Source organism: Cryptomeria japonica, chromosome 11, assembly GCF_030272615.1.
Source record: "Cryptomeria japonica chromosome 11, Sugi_1.0, whole genome shotgun sequence".
Classification (NCBI taxonomy): domain Eukaryota; kingdom Viridiplantae; phylum Streptophyta; class Pinopsida; order Cupressales; family Cupressaceae; genus Cryptomeria; species Cryptomeria japonica.
In genome coordinates, this window is record NC_081415.1 from 72163034 (window position 1) to 72176577 (window position 13544).

General features: G+C 34.3%; 1 protein-coding gene across 1 annotated transcript; it reads left to right on the top strand.

The window, feature by feature from the left end:
- The first annotated feature begins 8683 nt into the window (after positions 1–8683).
- On the top strand, positions 8684–9666 carry LOC131860033 (receptor-like protein 53). Its single transcript, XM_059214384.1, has 2 exons — positions 8684–9504; positions 9612–9666. The coding sequence occupies exons 1-2, from the start codon at positions 8684–8686 to the stop codon at positions 9664–9666; spliced, it is 876 nt and encodes a 291-aa protein (XP_059070367.1).
- The last annotated feature ends 3878 nt before the right edge of the window (positions 9667–13544 follow it).

Genomic DNA, 13544 nt, shown 5'->3' on the forward strand with positions numbered 1-13544 from the left:
ACATCCTCAACTGTAACCCCACCAATGCACTAGAAAATATGACTCCTTATGAAGCTTGATATGGAAAAAGGCCTAATGCTAATCATTTCAATTTTTTTGGTTGTTTGGCTATGTGCATGTACTTGATCAGAATAGACAAAAGTTAGATGCAAAGAGTGAGTTGTGTATTTTTATTGGGTATAGTGAAAAAGAAAGGCTTATATATTGTATAATCCCATCACTAATAAGCTTATTGTCTCAAGAGATGCAATTTTTTATGAAGGGGGAGTTTATGGTCATTTGAAAGGCAATGTTGAGAAGCCAGAAATGTGTTTTGAATGATGATATAATTGTTGATATTGATCGTGAGTATCCAACTAATGTTTATGTATCCACTGGTTTAACTCCACCAAGCAACCCTTCATCAAGCTCTTCAGTACCAAGTTCAAGTCCATCTTATTCTACAAGTTCTACAAGGAAGGTAAGGAGCTTGAGTGATATCTACTAGAGGAGTGCAAATCAAGTACATGAAGAAAACCCAATAGGTGAGAGAGTGAATTTTACTTTATTAGCCAAGGTTAATTTTGAACCATCATGTTTTGAAGATGCATATACTAATGAGGTTTGGGTGCAATCCATGGAAGAAGAGATGGAGTTCACTCACAAGAATGACACTTGGGAGTTGACAGAACTTCCGCATGACAAGAAAACAATTGGCACTAAATGGGTCTAAAAGACCAAGTTTAATAGTGAGGAGAGTGTTGAAAGACAAAAGGCAAGATTGGTTTCTAAAGGATTCGCACAGAAGTATGGAATTGATAATGAAGAGACATTTGTACTAGTAGCAAGATATGAGACCATAAGAATGCTTATTTCATTAGCAGTGCGGAAGAAGTGGAGCATACATCATATGGACGTGAAAAGTGTCTTCTTGAATGGATACTTAGAAGAGGAAGTATATGTGGAGCAGCCAAAAGGTTTTGAAGTGGATGGAAAAGAGAATCAAGCCTATAGGTTGAAGAAGGCTTTGTATGGCCTCAAGCAAGCACCAAGAGCATGGTATGCTAGGATTGATGGATACTTTTAGGAGAATGGTTTCCAAAGAAGTAAAAGTGATCGTACCCTTTACTACAAACAAGAAGGTACTGATATTCTAATCATAAGTTTGTATGTTGATGATCTATTGTATATGGGTAGTAGTTCTAAGATGAAAGATGAATTCATAGTTTCTATGATGAATGAATTTGAGATGAAAGATCTTGGTCTCATGAAATATTTTATAGAAATGGAGGTTTATCAAAGTAAGGAAGAGATTTTTATTTGTCAAACAAAGTATGCACAGGATATGCTGAAGAAATTTGATATGACTGATTGCAACCATGCCTCCACTCCAAGTGCTTATGGAGTTGTGTTGTGTAGAGATGATGGTGTTGATTTAGTTGATGAGACAACTTACATAAGTATTGTGGAGAGATTGATGTTTCTAACCCACACGAGGCCTACTATTGCCTATTCAGTTTCACTTGTTTCAAGGTATATGACAAATCCATGAGAAATACATATGGAAGCAGCCAAGAGGATTTTGAGATATATGAAAGGGACTTCAAATTTTGGTATTCATTACTACTCTTTTGAAAAATTCATTCTTGTAGGCTTTAGTGATTCAGATTAGGGAGGTAGTATGGATGATAGTAAGTCCACATCTAGAAATTGTTTCTCTTTTGGTTTTGGTTTGATTACATGGAGCTTGAAAAAGAAAATCATTGTTACCCTCTCATCCATAGAAGTAGAGTATGTTGCAATTACCTCAACAGGTACACAAGCTCTTTGGCTCAAATTTTTTTTGGAAGAAATTTGGAGAAAAGCAAATTCAACCTACAATAATTTATTGTGACAATGTGAGTGCCATCAAATCAGCAAAGAATCTGGTTCATCATAGTAGAGCAAATCATTTTAACATGAAATATCACTTCATTCGAGATTTAGTACAAAACAAGGAAGTTGAATTGAAGAACATTAGCACTCAGGATCAGCTAGCAGATATCTTCACCAAAGTAGTTGCAAAAGCTTAGTTTTTGACAATCTGAAATAAGATTATAAGCCCTCTCAGCATCAAGGGGGAGTATGAAGATAAGTGATGTTGTTGTCCGCTTAGGAAGCTCCAGCATGCATACACCATCATGCACCGTCAAAGGATTCAAATAGATTTAGGGTATTCTAATTTTTTAGTTTTTAAAGACCACTATGTTTTTGTTTTTATTTGTGTTTGTTATATTTTTGCAATTTTATTATTACTGTTATAGTGTGTTCTTTGATATTTTATTTGATTAATTAGTTGACTCAGAAAAGACAGTAGTTTCAAAATTTTACAGTTTTCATGACGCCCTTCGACTTTCAACAGCCCTCAGCATCATCCGGCTAGTGGCTTGTCCTTTTCAATGGCAGCATAGATAAAGGGCCATCTAATCAGATAGTTGTTGTAGAGTTACCAAAATTGGAATTTATATCAATAGCATTGTGTCCGTTACCAAAATTTCGTTGAGCAAAAATTCTGAAAATCAGAGTCTCAAACAGCGCATATTGGAATGTGTGGGTGGAATACGATGGCGGAACGAATCGGCTTGAGGTATTTTTCTTATCTAACCCCTCGGGTAATAGAAACAACATCTCCAAACTAGAAACCCCTATTTTGAATTTCAACATATATCTGCACGAGATTCTTCTAGAGAATGTCAGGGTGGGGTTTTCCTCTTCCACCCGCTCATCTCAGTTTCCAACCTCTGAGAGTCACAAAGTCTACACTTGGAATTTAACTTCTTCCGAAATTCCCAGCTCAAGCCCAGTGCAAGACATTCCCATTTCAAGAACAGGGCAAAACATTTGCAGTTTAAGTAGAACAAAAGACATTTTTAAAGCTCTGTTTGCTTACTTGTCGTCTACGAATTTATATTCATTTTGTGGTACTATTATTTCAAAACAAGGCAAAACAAGTATCCTCGAGGAAGGTATGTGGGATTGGAGGAACAGTTTGGTCAACGTCCCCGTAGCTTCTCTTATGCTGACCTTAGCGCTGCCACTCATAGTTTCAGTGAAAACCTTAAGCTAGGAGACGACAGCTTCAAAGGTGTCTAGAAAGGCATTTTTCCTGGTACAAATGAGGTTATGGTAGTGAACAGAATATCCCAAGGATCTAAACAGGGTAAAAAGGAATATGTTTCAGAGGTTACTATTATTAGCAGGCCGAGACACTGTAACCTGGTGCAGCTCTTAGGTTGGTTCCATGAAAAGCACCCAGTTACTCCTATTTTATGAATTCCTACGAAATGGAAGCTTGGACAAGCATTTATTTGATGAGGAAAAGGAACCTTTGGATTGGGACCAACGGTACAAAATTTCTTTTGACATAGCCTCTTCTCTTGTTTACCTTCACGACAAGTTGGACAATTGTGTCATGCACAGAGATGTGAAGATCAACAACGTGATATTGGATTCTAATCTCAATGCCAAGCTGGGAGATTTTGGGATGGCTAGAATAGTGAAACACGATGGCCCTGCTTCTCACACAACATCACCTGCAAGAACTTTGGGGTATTTAGCGCTAGAATGTGCATTGGCAGGAGAGACAAGTCCATAATCAGATGTTTTTAGCTTTGGTGTAGTGGCTCTAGAAATTGCCTGCGGAAGGCGGCCTGTTAACTGAACGCAATTGCAGAGTGACAGAATGGGTTTGGGATTTGTATAAATAAGGAAAGCTTCTGGATGCAGTTGATAAAAGGCTCAGTGGAAACTTCAATGAAGAAGAAATGCTGAGGCTCATGATGGTTGGATTGTTGTGCTGTCAGCAGGAACCGAAAGCAAGACCTGACATGAGATGTGATAAAAATTTTAACATTCGATGTTGAATTACCCTTTGTTCCTTTAAGTTTGCACGACACAAGTAAAACTTTCTCTCATCCATTGGACCGTGTGAGATTGGTTCTATGTCAGTATCATTGAGCTCCAATCAAAATACGTCCAGGTCCTTATGATCAATGCATTGAATTTCTTGTGCAATCGATACTAGTCTTTATTTTGTTTTCTTAGGTTTTTCAGTTGTTTGAGCAACTTTTATTTTATGCATCCGATGTCTATAATTTTCTCTCCTTTTGAAATCTAGCAATTAACTATGCTCTTCTCTATTATATTAGCATGATTGGTCAGAAAAGACTAGAAAGTCTTTTCTTGTTATGTATGTTGCTAAATTACTGGAGGCTAATAACGTTTCTCCAATTTGGTAAGCAGTCAAGAGTCAGGAGGAGGCACTTAGGCTGTGGCCTGTAATAGTAATACTCTATTTCTCACTCTTGTATAATTCCAGAACTCTTTGAACGTCTTTCATAACCTACTCAGATGCGCTACTAGCTATTTTACTTGTATTTGTATTATCATTATCATCAGCCTTGGAAGATTTGGTATAGAGGCTTAAAAATCCATTTTCAGGCTTTGGATGAATGTCTCTGTAGTTTAAACCAGAAGTACTATGTAGACCAGGTTGCGATGGCATGAGATTGAACATTTTTTTTAATTGATGCATGAGCCTCACCACCATGCATCATTTTGTTCACTGCCATGCATAAATTACATATTCAGACGATCAGTGTTGTTTATAGTTTGAACAAACTAAATACATACTGCTTAATTATGATGTTTGATATATGATCTGCAAAATATAATCCGTCAGAGAAGTTGATTGAATAGAAAGATTTAATTATGATGTTTGATATATGATCTTTAAAATGTAATCCATTAGAAAAGTTATTGAATAGAAATATTCTTGTTTGCAATCAAACTGTATTTTCTGTCTATTGCCTTGTTTTCAGAATTCATATTGAGTTTTTTTCTTCTGAAGAATCTTGTGATTATATTATTTGAGTTTTCAAATTTACAATTGGGGTCAGAGCAGAGTAGGAAGGATCTAGGGAAGAGTAAAGAATTTGAAGAAAAAATCAAATAAATCATGCGTGTGTAATTTGAAGATAAGTAAACTTCAATATTTGCTAAAGATTGCCATTGTTAAAAGAAAAGAAGATTGCCAAGAACCATATATATCGAGTAAAGAAAAATCAAGGGTTTGTTACAAGATCGTTGCCACAAATGGTCAGAAAGAAATGTTAGAAACAGGGGAGCAGAAATAAAACAGAGCAAAACAAAACAAGGTAAAAAAAAGACAATTTGTATTCATTCATCAAACAATATTTTCCTTCTATTCTTCATCGATTGATTACAATTGCCTTTGTTTATGGAGGTCTTCAACTATCTATGAATGACTCCTCACGATCTCTTTTCATTTGCCCACCACACTACATTATTGTCTTCTACAGTCAAAGGCAAACATCTAGTCTCTTCTATCATTTTCTAGTAAGAGGGGAAACCTTAAATTTTAAATAACAAGTCAGCATATTGTACGATGAATAGTCAGGAGGAGTAAATGCAAATTCAGCTGAATCCAAGTAAATATATTTGTGTCATGTCTGTAGAAATCTTTGTACATACAGATGATATGAGTTAGGGTAGGTGAGATATTATCTCAATTACGCAGCTGCATACATCTGAATGAACATTAATATTTGTCACTGTTTCATTAATATCCACTCCATATCCTCTGCGTCCTCTTCATTAGCAGTCAATCTAAGTATAAAAGACATACAATATGAATATATCTTCCATGGATTCGATTAGATTTCATATTGATTACTCTAGCCTGGCACAGTCTTTCTAGTACCCTCATCGATTGTGTGTTGTCCAAAATATGATATTTTATAGTTGTTCTTTGGCTTTCGTAAATGCCCAGTCTTCTATATATTGTATGGGCCAGTTACTTTTATTCACTCTCTGAGTAGGGTCCAACTCCATAGAGCTGTTAAAAGATACCAGTGTAAATGATCTAAATGTAACAGTATTTTGTGTATGAGCTACAACTCAGTCAATCTATGTAGTTTTCCATTTCGTTTTGATATAAATTTGGCCGTCTATTTTTTTGTTCCCTGTTTCCTACATGTGATATTACAGCCTATGTGAAGTGATTTTGGAGAGGTAGTTTGAAATCTGGGTAAATGAAGCTGCAAGTTATGAGCTAGCAGGAAGATTGTGTTTGGGGAGAGATTGTTAAATCATTTTGAAAAGGCCTATATATGGCATATAAAATATTGCAATGTCTCTTGTTGCCATTAAAGGAGGTCGGTAAGGAAGCAGAGTAGTAGGCTAAGCATGTGGATATTGCACATCGGTTGGAAGACTAGTTTGGCAAGGATGATAATTTGAATGATAATCAAAGTTTTTTTTAAGTTACTTGGTAGAAGAGCCCAAGCAGTTGAAGATCGATGATTCTAAAGACAAAATTTGCAAAGTAAAAGAAAGTGCAGGCAGAGCACTTGCAAAAAGAGGCAGTTAAAGAAAAGATGAAGTTGTTCAAGCTGTTCTAGCCATAGTTGAAGTAAAGAAAGATATCTAGTTAGCAAGCTAAGTGAAATAAGATACAAATTGGTACAAAATTGTTCTTGGTTGTTCGATAATGAAGTTTATTTATTGGGTGCAAGATACAAGTCTAAAAGTTGTTTTGATAAAGAAGAAGTCTTGTCTGCAGTATTAAGGAGGTGTCATAGCACACTTATGTTTATGTTGTGTGTTGATTTTTTGAAGTTGGTTTATGAGATTAAAAGTGTGGCAGTTTTCTAGAAACAAATAAATAAAGTGTATAAGCAGGGTAAATTAAAAATTTGCCTCTATGGGAAAAGCAGGTAGAGTAAAGAAAGAGAAAACAAATGATTCAGAAGAAGAATTGACGGAATGTAAGAAGAAAATTTCAGAAATGATATTTCTTTTAAAAGAGAAACAAATGAAAAAATGTAATTTGTTAGATGAAATTTATAATCTTGAAAAAGAACTTAATGAAGCTAGAATAAAAATGAGGAATTAGAAGAGAAATTGAAGTTATTTGATGATGTCAAAAGGAAGTTTGGTGATTTGGAAGAAGCGTTAAAAACGTTAGAACAAGAAAATAGTTTACAGAAAAAGGAAATTTTAAATCTGAAACAAGAGAATGAATGTTTGAAGTTAAAACCACTAGTTAGGGATACTTCATGTGACATGGAAGATTTGTGTTCATCATTTGGTGAAAGTGATTTAACTGAAACTATTTGTGATAAAGAATGTAAGAAAGAAGATGATAATGTGTTTGCAAATTTTACAGATTGTGATATTGATAACAAATGATGGTTTGAAAATAATGTTGGTTTAAAAATCATGAAGAAAATAGGATATGAAGGAAAGGGATTAGGAAAATCATGGTTTGTTAACACTTTATAAGCCTTTTCTTCTAATTTTCGACTTTGATAATTATCTCACTTAAATATTTATCAATTGATTTTTTTTATATAATTTATAATTTCCTATTAATTCATATTCCAACCTACCAATTTTCTTTTCAGCAATAAATAACTAACTTGAAAATGGTTTTGTATAAATAAATTTATAAATTGTTAAAAACTCATACCCACTATAAATATTATCATTATTACATTCATTATTCATATTTATAAAGATAATTTCCTGTCAATATCTATAATAAAAATAATAATTTGTATAATATTTTTGATTTATTATTAATATTTCTAGTCAATTTCTATCACTATGAATAAACAACTAACCAGTACGTTTATATTCATTTATTTCTCACTGTTCATATACAGCTCACAGCCCATATACGGTGTACTATGGCATTCATTTTCTATGTACCTGAGGGTTTGGTTGCTCTTCCCTTTTCCATACTCAACGGCTTACAGTAGAGTGATAGAATAAATTTCTACCCATAAATCCATATATGTGAAATCTTTTTCATGGTTAGTGCTAATAAGAGTTCTCTAGCTCTCCCACATTACCATTTCTTATTATTTAGCTATTCTTTTTAACTTAAAAAAAAATATTGAATAGAATTGTGATTCACTGAGAATAATTTTCACAGTCAAATCTATGCCTATGGTTTATAGTAGACTAATAAATATTTTTATTAAATTCTAGTGAATTAAATCTAAAAAAAATTCAATGTCATTTTTATCAATTTATAAGCCTTTTTCTTGTGGTTAATAGATTTCATAGTTATCTTAATTAAATATTTATCAATTGATATGTTGTATATAATTTAAGCTTTTTCTATTAATTGATGCTGCAACTTGCCAATTTTCCTTTCAATAATGAATAGTTAAATTAAAAAAAAATTATATAATCAAATTTACAAATTATAGAAAATGCAAACCTACTAAAATATATTATCATTAATATATTAATTATTCATATTTATAGATATTGTTTCCTGTTACTGTCTATAAACGGTGACAGCTATTTTATTATATATTACATTTTTTTGTAATTTATTATTAATTGATTTTCATCATACTGTCAATAAACAACCTGCAACCAGTACATTATAATCAAATCACATTTATACAATTCATTTCGCTTACAGTGTACTGGTGCTTTTCCCTTTTCTGTAGTCAACGGTTTACAGTAGAGTAATACAATAAAATTCTAGCGATGTAAATCTACCTACGTGAAATCTTTTTCATTGTTAGTTGATGATGCCAATGTTCCAGTAAACTGCTGGGCAAGTTTTCCTATAAATTTGCCTCTCTAAGTCAGATTCTTTGTTCTCTGCATTCTCATTCAAGTAATGGCTATTTCTCCAATTCACTATGCCTTTATCAGTGCATTTTTCATTATCCTGTTTACAAAGCCATGTATTGGTCCATTCATTTGTCCTTACCAGGAATCCCAGGCTCTCCTTTCCTTCAAGGAAGCCTTGAATGTTTCTGATGGTACTCTCAGTTCATGGGTTAATGGAAGCGACTGTTGCTTCAGATGGGAAGGTATATCCTGCAATTATTTCACCCGCCATGTAGAGCTGGTTAATTTGACTGATTACACCAACCACACAGAACAGGGTTTGCAGAAAGGAGTCATATCGAGTAGTTTGTGCAACCTTCCTTTTGTCAAATTACTCATCTTGAAAAGCATCGGATTAACAGGTAATATCCCTTCCTGTTTGGGAAATCTGTCTTATCTTCAGCTTTTGGTGTTAAAAAACAATAGTTTGACTGGGATATTTCCCCCTGCAATTTGCTTGCTCACAAATCTTAGCTATCTAGATGTAAGCATTAATCAACTCGGAGGAATCCTGCCACCATGTCTAGGAAATCTTACCTTTCTGCGTAGACTCAGTGTCCATTACAACAAATTGACTGGGCAAATCCCAATTTCCTTGAACAAACTTTCCTTGCTCAAGTTCTTGAGTATTTCCGGTAACAAGTTCAATGACAGCCTTCAACTCACTGGGCTTTCCTCCCTCAATTTACTCTTTGCTCGTGATTTTTCATTAGCTGAGAACATTTCTTCTTCGCAGTTAGCATTGCCATCCTCTATAAAGGTTCTGTGGCTTTCCCACATTATCATTTCAGATACTCTATTTCAAAACCTTGCAGAGTTAAAATTTTTGTACGTATTGTTGGAAGTGGAAAACACTCTGAGAGGGGGGGTGAATCAGAGTGTTACAAAATTTTTACAAGTTAAACTTTATGGACCTTGACAATTTTAATTCACAGTGTGAACAGATGGCTGAAACTTAACACTTTGAAGGAATACATTAATGCAGCTTAAAGTATACCATTGAACCAACTAAAACATCTAATTTAGACCTTGTTTAACAAAATGGTATTAAGATATTACACAAACTTGAAACATTAAAATACTTTCAATATTGCATTACATACATTCAACTAAACAGAGTATGAGATAAAGAGGACTAAAATATGATGTATCAGAGCATACACTAGTAAACAGAATGAAACACGACAATGCAACATAACACAATATTTTGCATGAGTGGAAAACCCTCTTGGGGTAGAAAAACCACTCGGAAGATCCCTTTTATTAATTCAACAAGAGCACCAACTCAGTTCACATGTTTTAGAAACCACAAGGCCTCAAGGAGCACCAACCCCTCTTCTTATCAATGTATCTTTTAACTCGAGCTACAACCACTGGTGATTTTATGCATGCATTTTATTCTTGCAGTCACAAAACCATCAGGGATTTGAGCGAGAATATTTTATCAGTCTGTACATATGAAAATTTTGCAATAATATTCTTCAACACTATCCAATCTCTGAAAATATGGTTTCAAATCAATAAAATCTCATATACTCTGAACAGTATGATTTCAAATCAACAAACCCTGAACAATACGATTTCAAATCAAATAAAACCTCAAATACTCTGTACTATATGATTTCAAATCAATAAACACTGAATAATATGGTTTCAATTCAATGAAGCCTCATATACTCTGTAACAAAAACAGAGTATTGATTCTCAAGAAACCCTTGGCTGGTTCTGTTAAACTACGGCACTGTTTAACGCTTCCACTTTGTTCACACTCAAAACACGGCACTGTATTTCTCTGTTTTAATGTTAGAACTTTGTTCACACTCAAACTATGGCACTGTGTTTCTCCGTTTTTCTTCTCACAGACTGATTTGTCAAACTGTTTTTATGCACACACAGAAAGAATCCCGTTTTCATCTTAAATAACCCGTTAACTTACAAGATTTGTAAACTGAAAAACAAATAACTGATTCTAACTGTGCAACGGAAGACATTTTAATTTCCCAGTCATGAAAAACAAAAATAAAGCACAACCACTTCCTTATTTTTATTTTGCATAACTGAAAAATTCGAACCAAGGTAAACAGAATCTCTTAAATCATGTGTTTCAAGAACCATACCTGTTAAATGCAAACTGAACAAATAAACTAACCAGTCAACCGCTAATCTCTTGAATGAAACCATTGTTCGCACCATTCTCTGTAACTGATTCGAGCTCTGTAGCTCCAACGGCACTGTGACTCACACGGCGTTAGGGTTTGACGGACTCCAAAACAAAACAAATGAAACGCCAAATGCAACTTCCAAGAAAAACATTAACTTGTTCGATACAATAAGTATCATGAGGAATATGCCCTTTAAACCGTAGCCATATTAACCAAAGATGTCATTAACATTAATGCAAAGTCAGAGCTATCGTGTCACCAACATGGCTCCAAAGAACATGTTTTAAACACTTAACACGTCAGCCAAGTCAGTATGTCCGTGTATGCCAACACATCATCTTTTTTCTTTCTTGTCATCGAGGACAAAAGTACCAAAGAGCAACAAACTCCCCCTTTGTCCTTGATGGCAAAAAAAAAAAAGGAAAAAACTTAAACAATTATTGCCACGAAAAATGCCATCATCTGAAAGGATCAAAAACAATGCAAGAAATTCCACTGTCAACAAATGCAATATACATCACCACTGAACTTTGTCGTATAAAAAAAACATTCTCTGAACTTGCAATTCTGTAAATAATGAACTCCCAATCTGAATCAAACAAGAATACTGAACTGAAATACCCAAAATGCTTGTGCCACAGTAATGAAATTCCAATGCCTGAAAAGTCAATTGTCACTGTAATATCACTGTAATGCCAATGAAATGCCAATAACATGCCAAGTCTGTAATGTCAATCAAAAAGAATACCAATATGTGAAATGCCAATATCTGTGAAATGCCAATATCCAATGTCACTGTCAGAAATGAAATACTAGAGTGAATACCAATATGCCAATATCTGTGAAATGCCAATATCCAATGTCACAATATCCAATCTATCACTGTATACTGTCAAAAATGAAAAATTTATCACTGTATACTGTCAAACATGAAATACTGTCACTGTATACTGATGTTACTCACTGTTGCAAAAGAAATGAATTAATACCAATCTGTACAATCTGTCACTGTAAAAACAAATACCAAATTCTCCCCCTTTTTTTCTTTTTTTTTCAATACAAGGACAAAAAGAAAGAAGAGAGCAACAGAGCAACACTCCCCCTCAAAGTATGCTTTAGGTGAAGACAAGAGCAGATTGAGAAAATACTCCCAATCTATCCCTTAACCGTTCAAAAACTTCTTTAGATAAGGCTTTTGTAAAAATGTCAGCAACTTGGGCTTGTGAAGGAACAAACAACAATTGAAACTCATTAGCCAACACCTGATCTCGTAAAAAATGAAGTTTAATGGCAACATGTTTAGTACGAGAGTGCATAATAGGATTTTTTGAAAGATCAATTGCACTAGTATTGTCACAATAGATTGAAATGGGCTTAATAGTAGAAATACCCATATCAGTAATTTGATGAGACATCCATATCAGTTGTGTGCAACATGCAGTGGCTGCTATGTATTCTGACTCTGCGGTGGATAGAGTGACACAATCTTGTTTTTTACTGTGCCAAGCAACAAGACAATCACCAAGAAAGAAGGCAGCTCCACTGGTGCTTTTACGATCATCTAGACAACCAGCCCAATCAGAATCAGTGAAACCCACAAGAGTGAAGTCATTATTGCGAGGATACCAAAGACCATAATCTAGTGTGCCTTGAACATATCTAAAGATTCGTTTTACAGCATTCAAATGAGATTGTTTAGGTGCAGATTGAAAGCGAGAGACTAGACATACTGCAAACATTAAATCTGGTCGAGATGCAGTTAAATATAATAGACTTCCTATCATTGACCTGTACTCAGATTGATTTACTACAGGTGAGTCATCTGATTTGATCAATTTACAGCCTGTTTCCATTGGAGTGCTGACTGGTTTACAATCTGTCATATTAAATTTTCTAATCATCTCTTTGGCATATGTAGTTTGTGACAAGAAGATACCTTGCTAAAGTTGTAACACTTGAAGACCAAGAAAGAAATTCAGTTCCCCAAACATAGACATTTCAAACTCAGATTCCATGATTTTAGAGAACTTTTTGGATAAAGAGTCATTATTACAGCCAAAAATGATATCATCTACATATATTACAACCACTAGGACATCATTACCTTCAAGTTTAACATATAAGTTGCTATCTACAGCACCTCTAGTGAAACCATTTGCTTTAAGATGATTATCCAGTCTAGAGTACCAAGCTCTTGGAGCCTGTTTAAGACCATAGAGTGCTTTCTTTAATCTGTATACACAATCAGATTTGTCTGCAATTTCAAAACCTTCCGGCTGTTCCATATACACTTCTTCATCAAGATAACCATTCAGAAAGACAGTTTTGACATCCATCTGATAAACTTTAAATTTTTTATAGCAAGAGTATGCAAGAAAAATTCTGATTGATTCTAATCTAGTTACTGGTGCGAATGTTTCTCCAAAATCTATTCCTTCCTGCTGAGCATAACCTTTACACACAAAACGAGCTTTATTTCTAACAACCTTCCCAGATTCATCAAGCTTATTTCTAAAAATCCATTTGCCTCCTATCACATTCTTGTCATCTGGCCTAGGTACTAATTCCCAAGTTTGGTTTTTCTCTATTTGACTGATTTCATCTTTCATTGCATTTAACCAACATTCATCAGATAAAGCATCAGAAACATTTTTGGGTTCAAAATCAGTTATCAAACAAAAATGTTCAGCCAATTGAGCTTGTTCA

Coding starts and splice junctions, on each gene's coding strand:
- LOC131860033 (XM_059214384.1), top strand. CDS start 8,684: ATGGCTATTTCTCCAATTCACTATGCCTTTATCAGTGCATTTTTCATT. Junction 9,505..9,611: donor CTTGCAGAGTTAAAATTTTT/GTACGTATTGTT, acceptor TTTAATTCACAG/TGTGAACAGATGGCTGAAAC.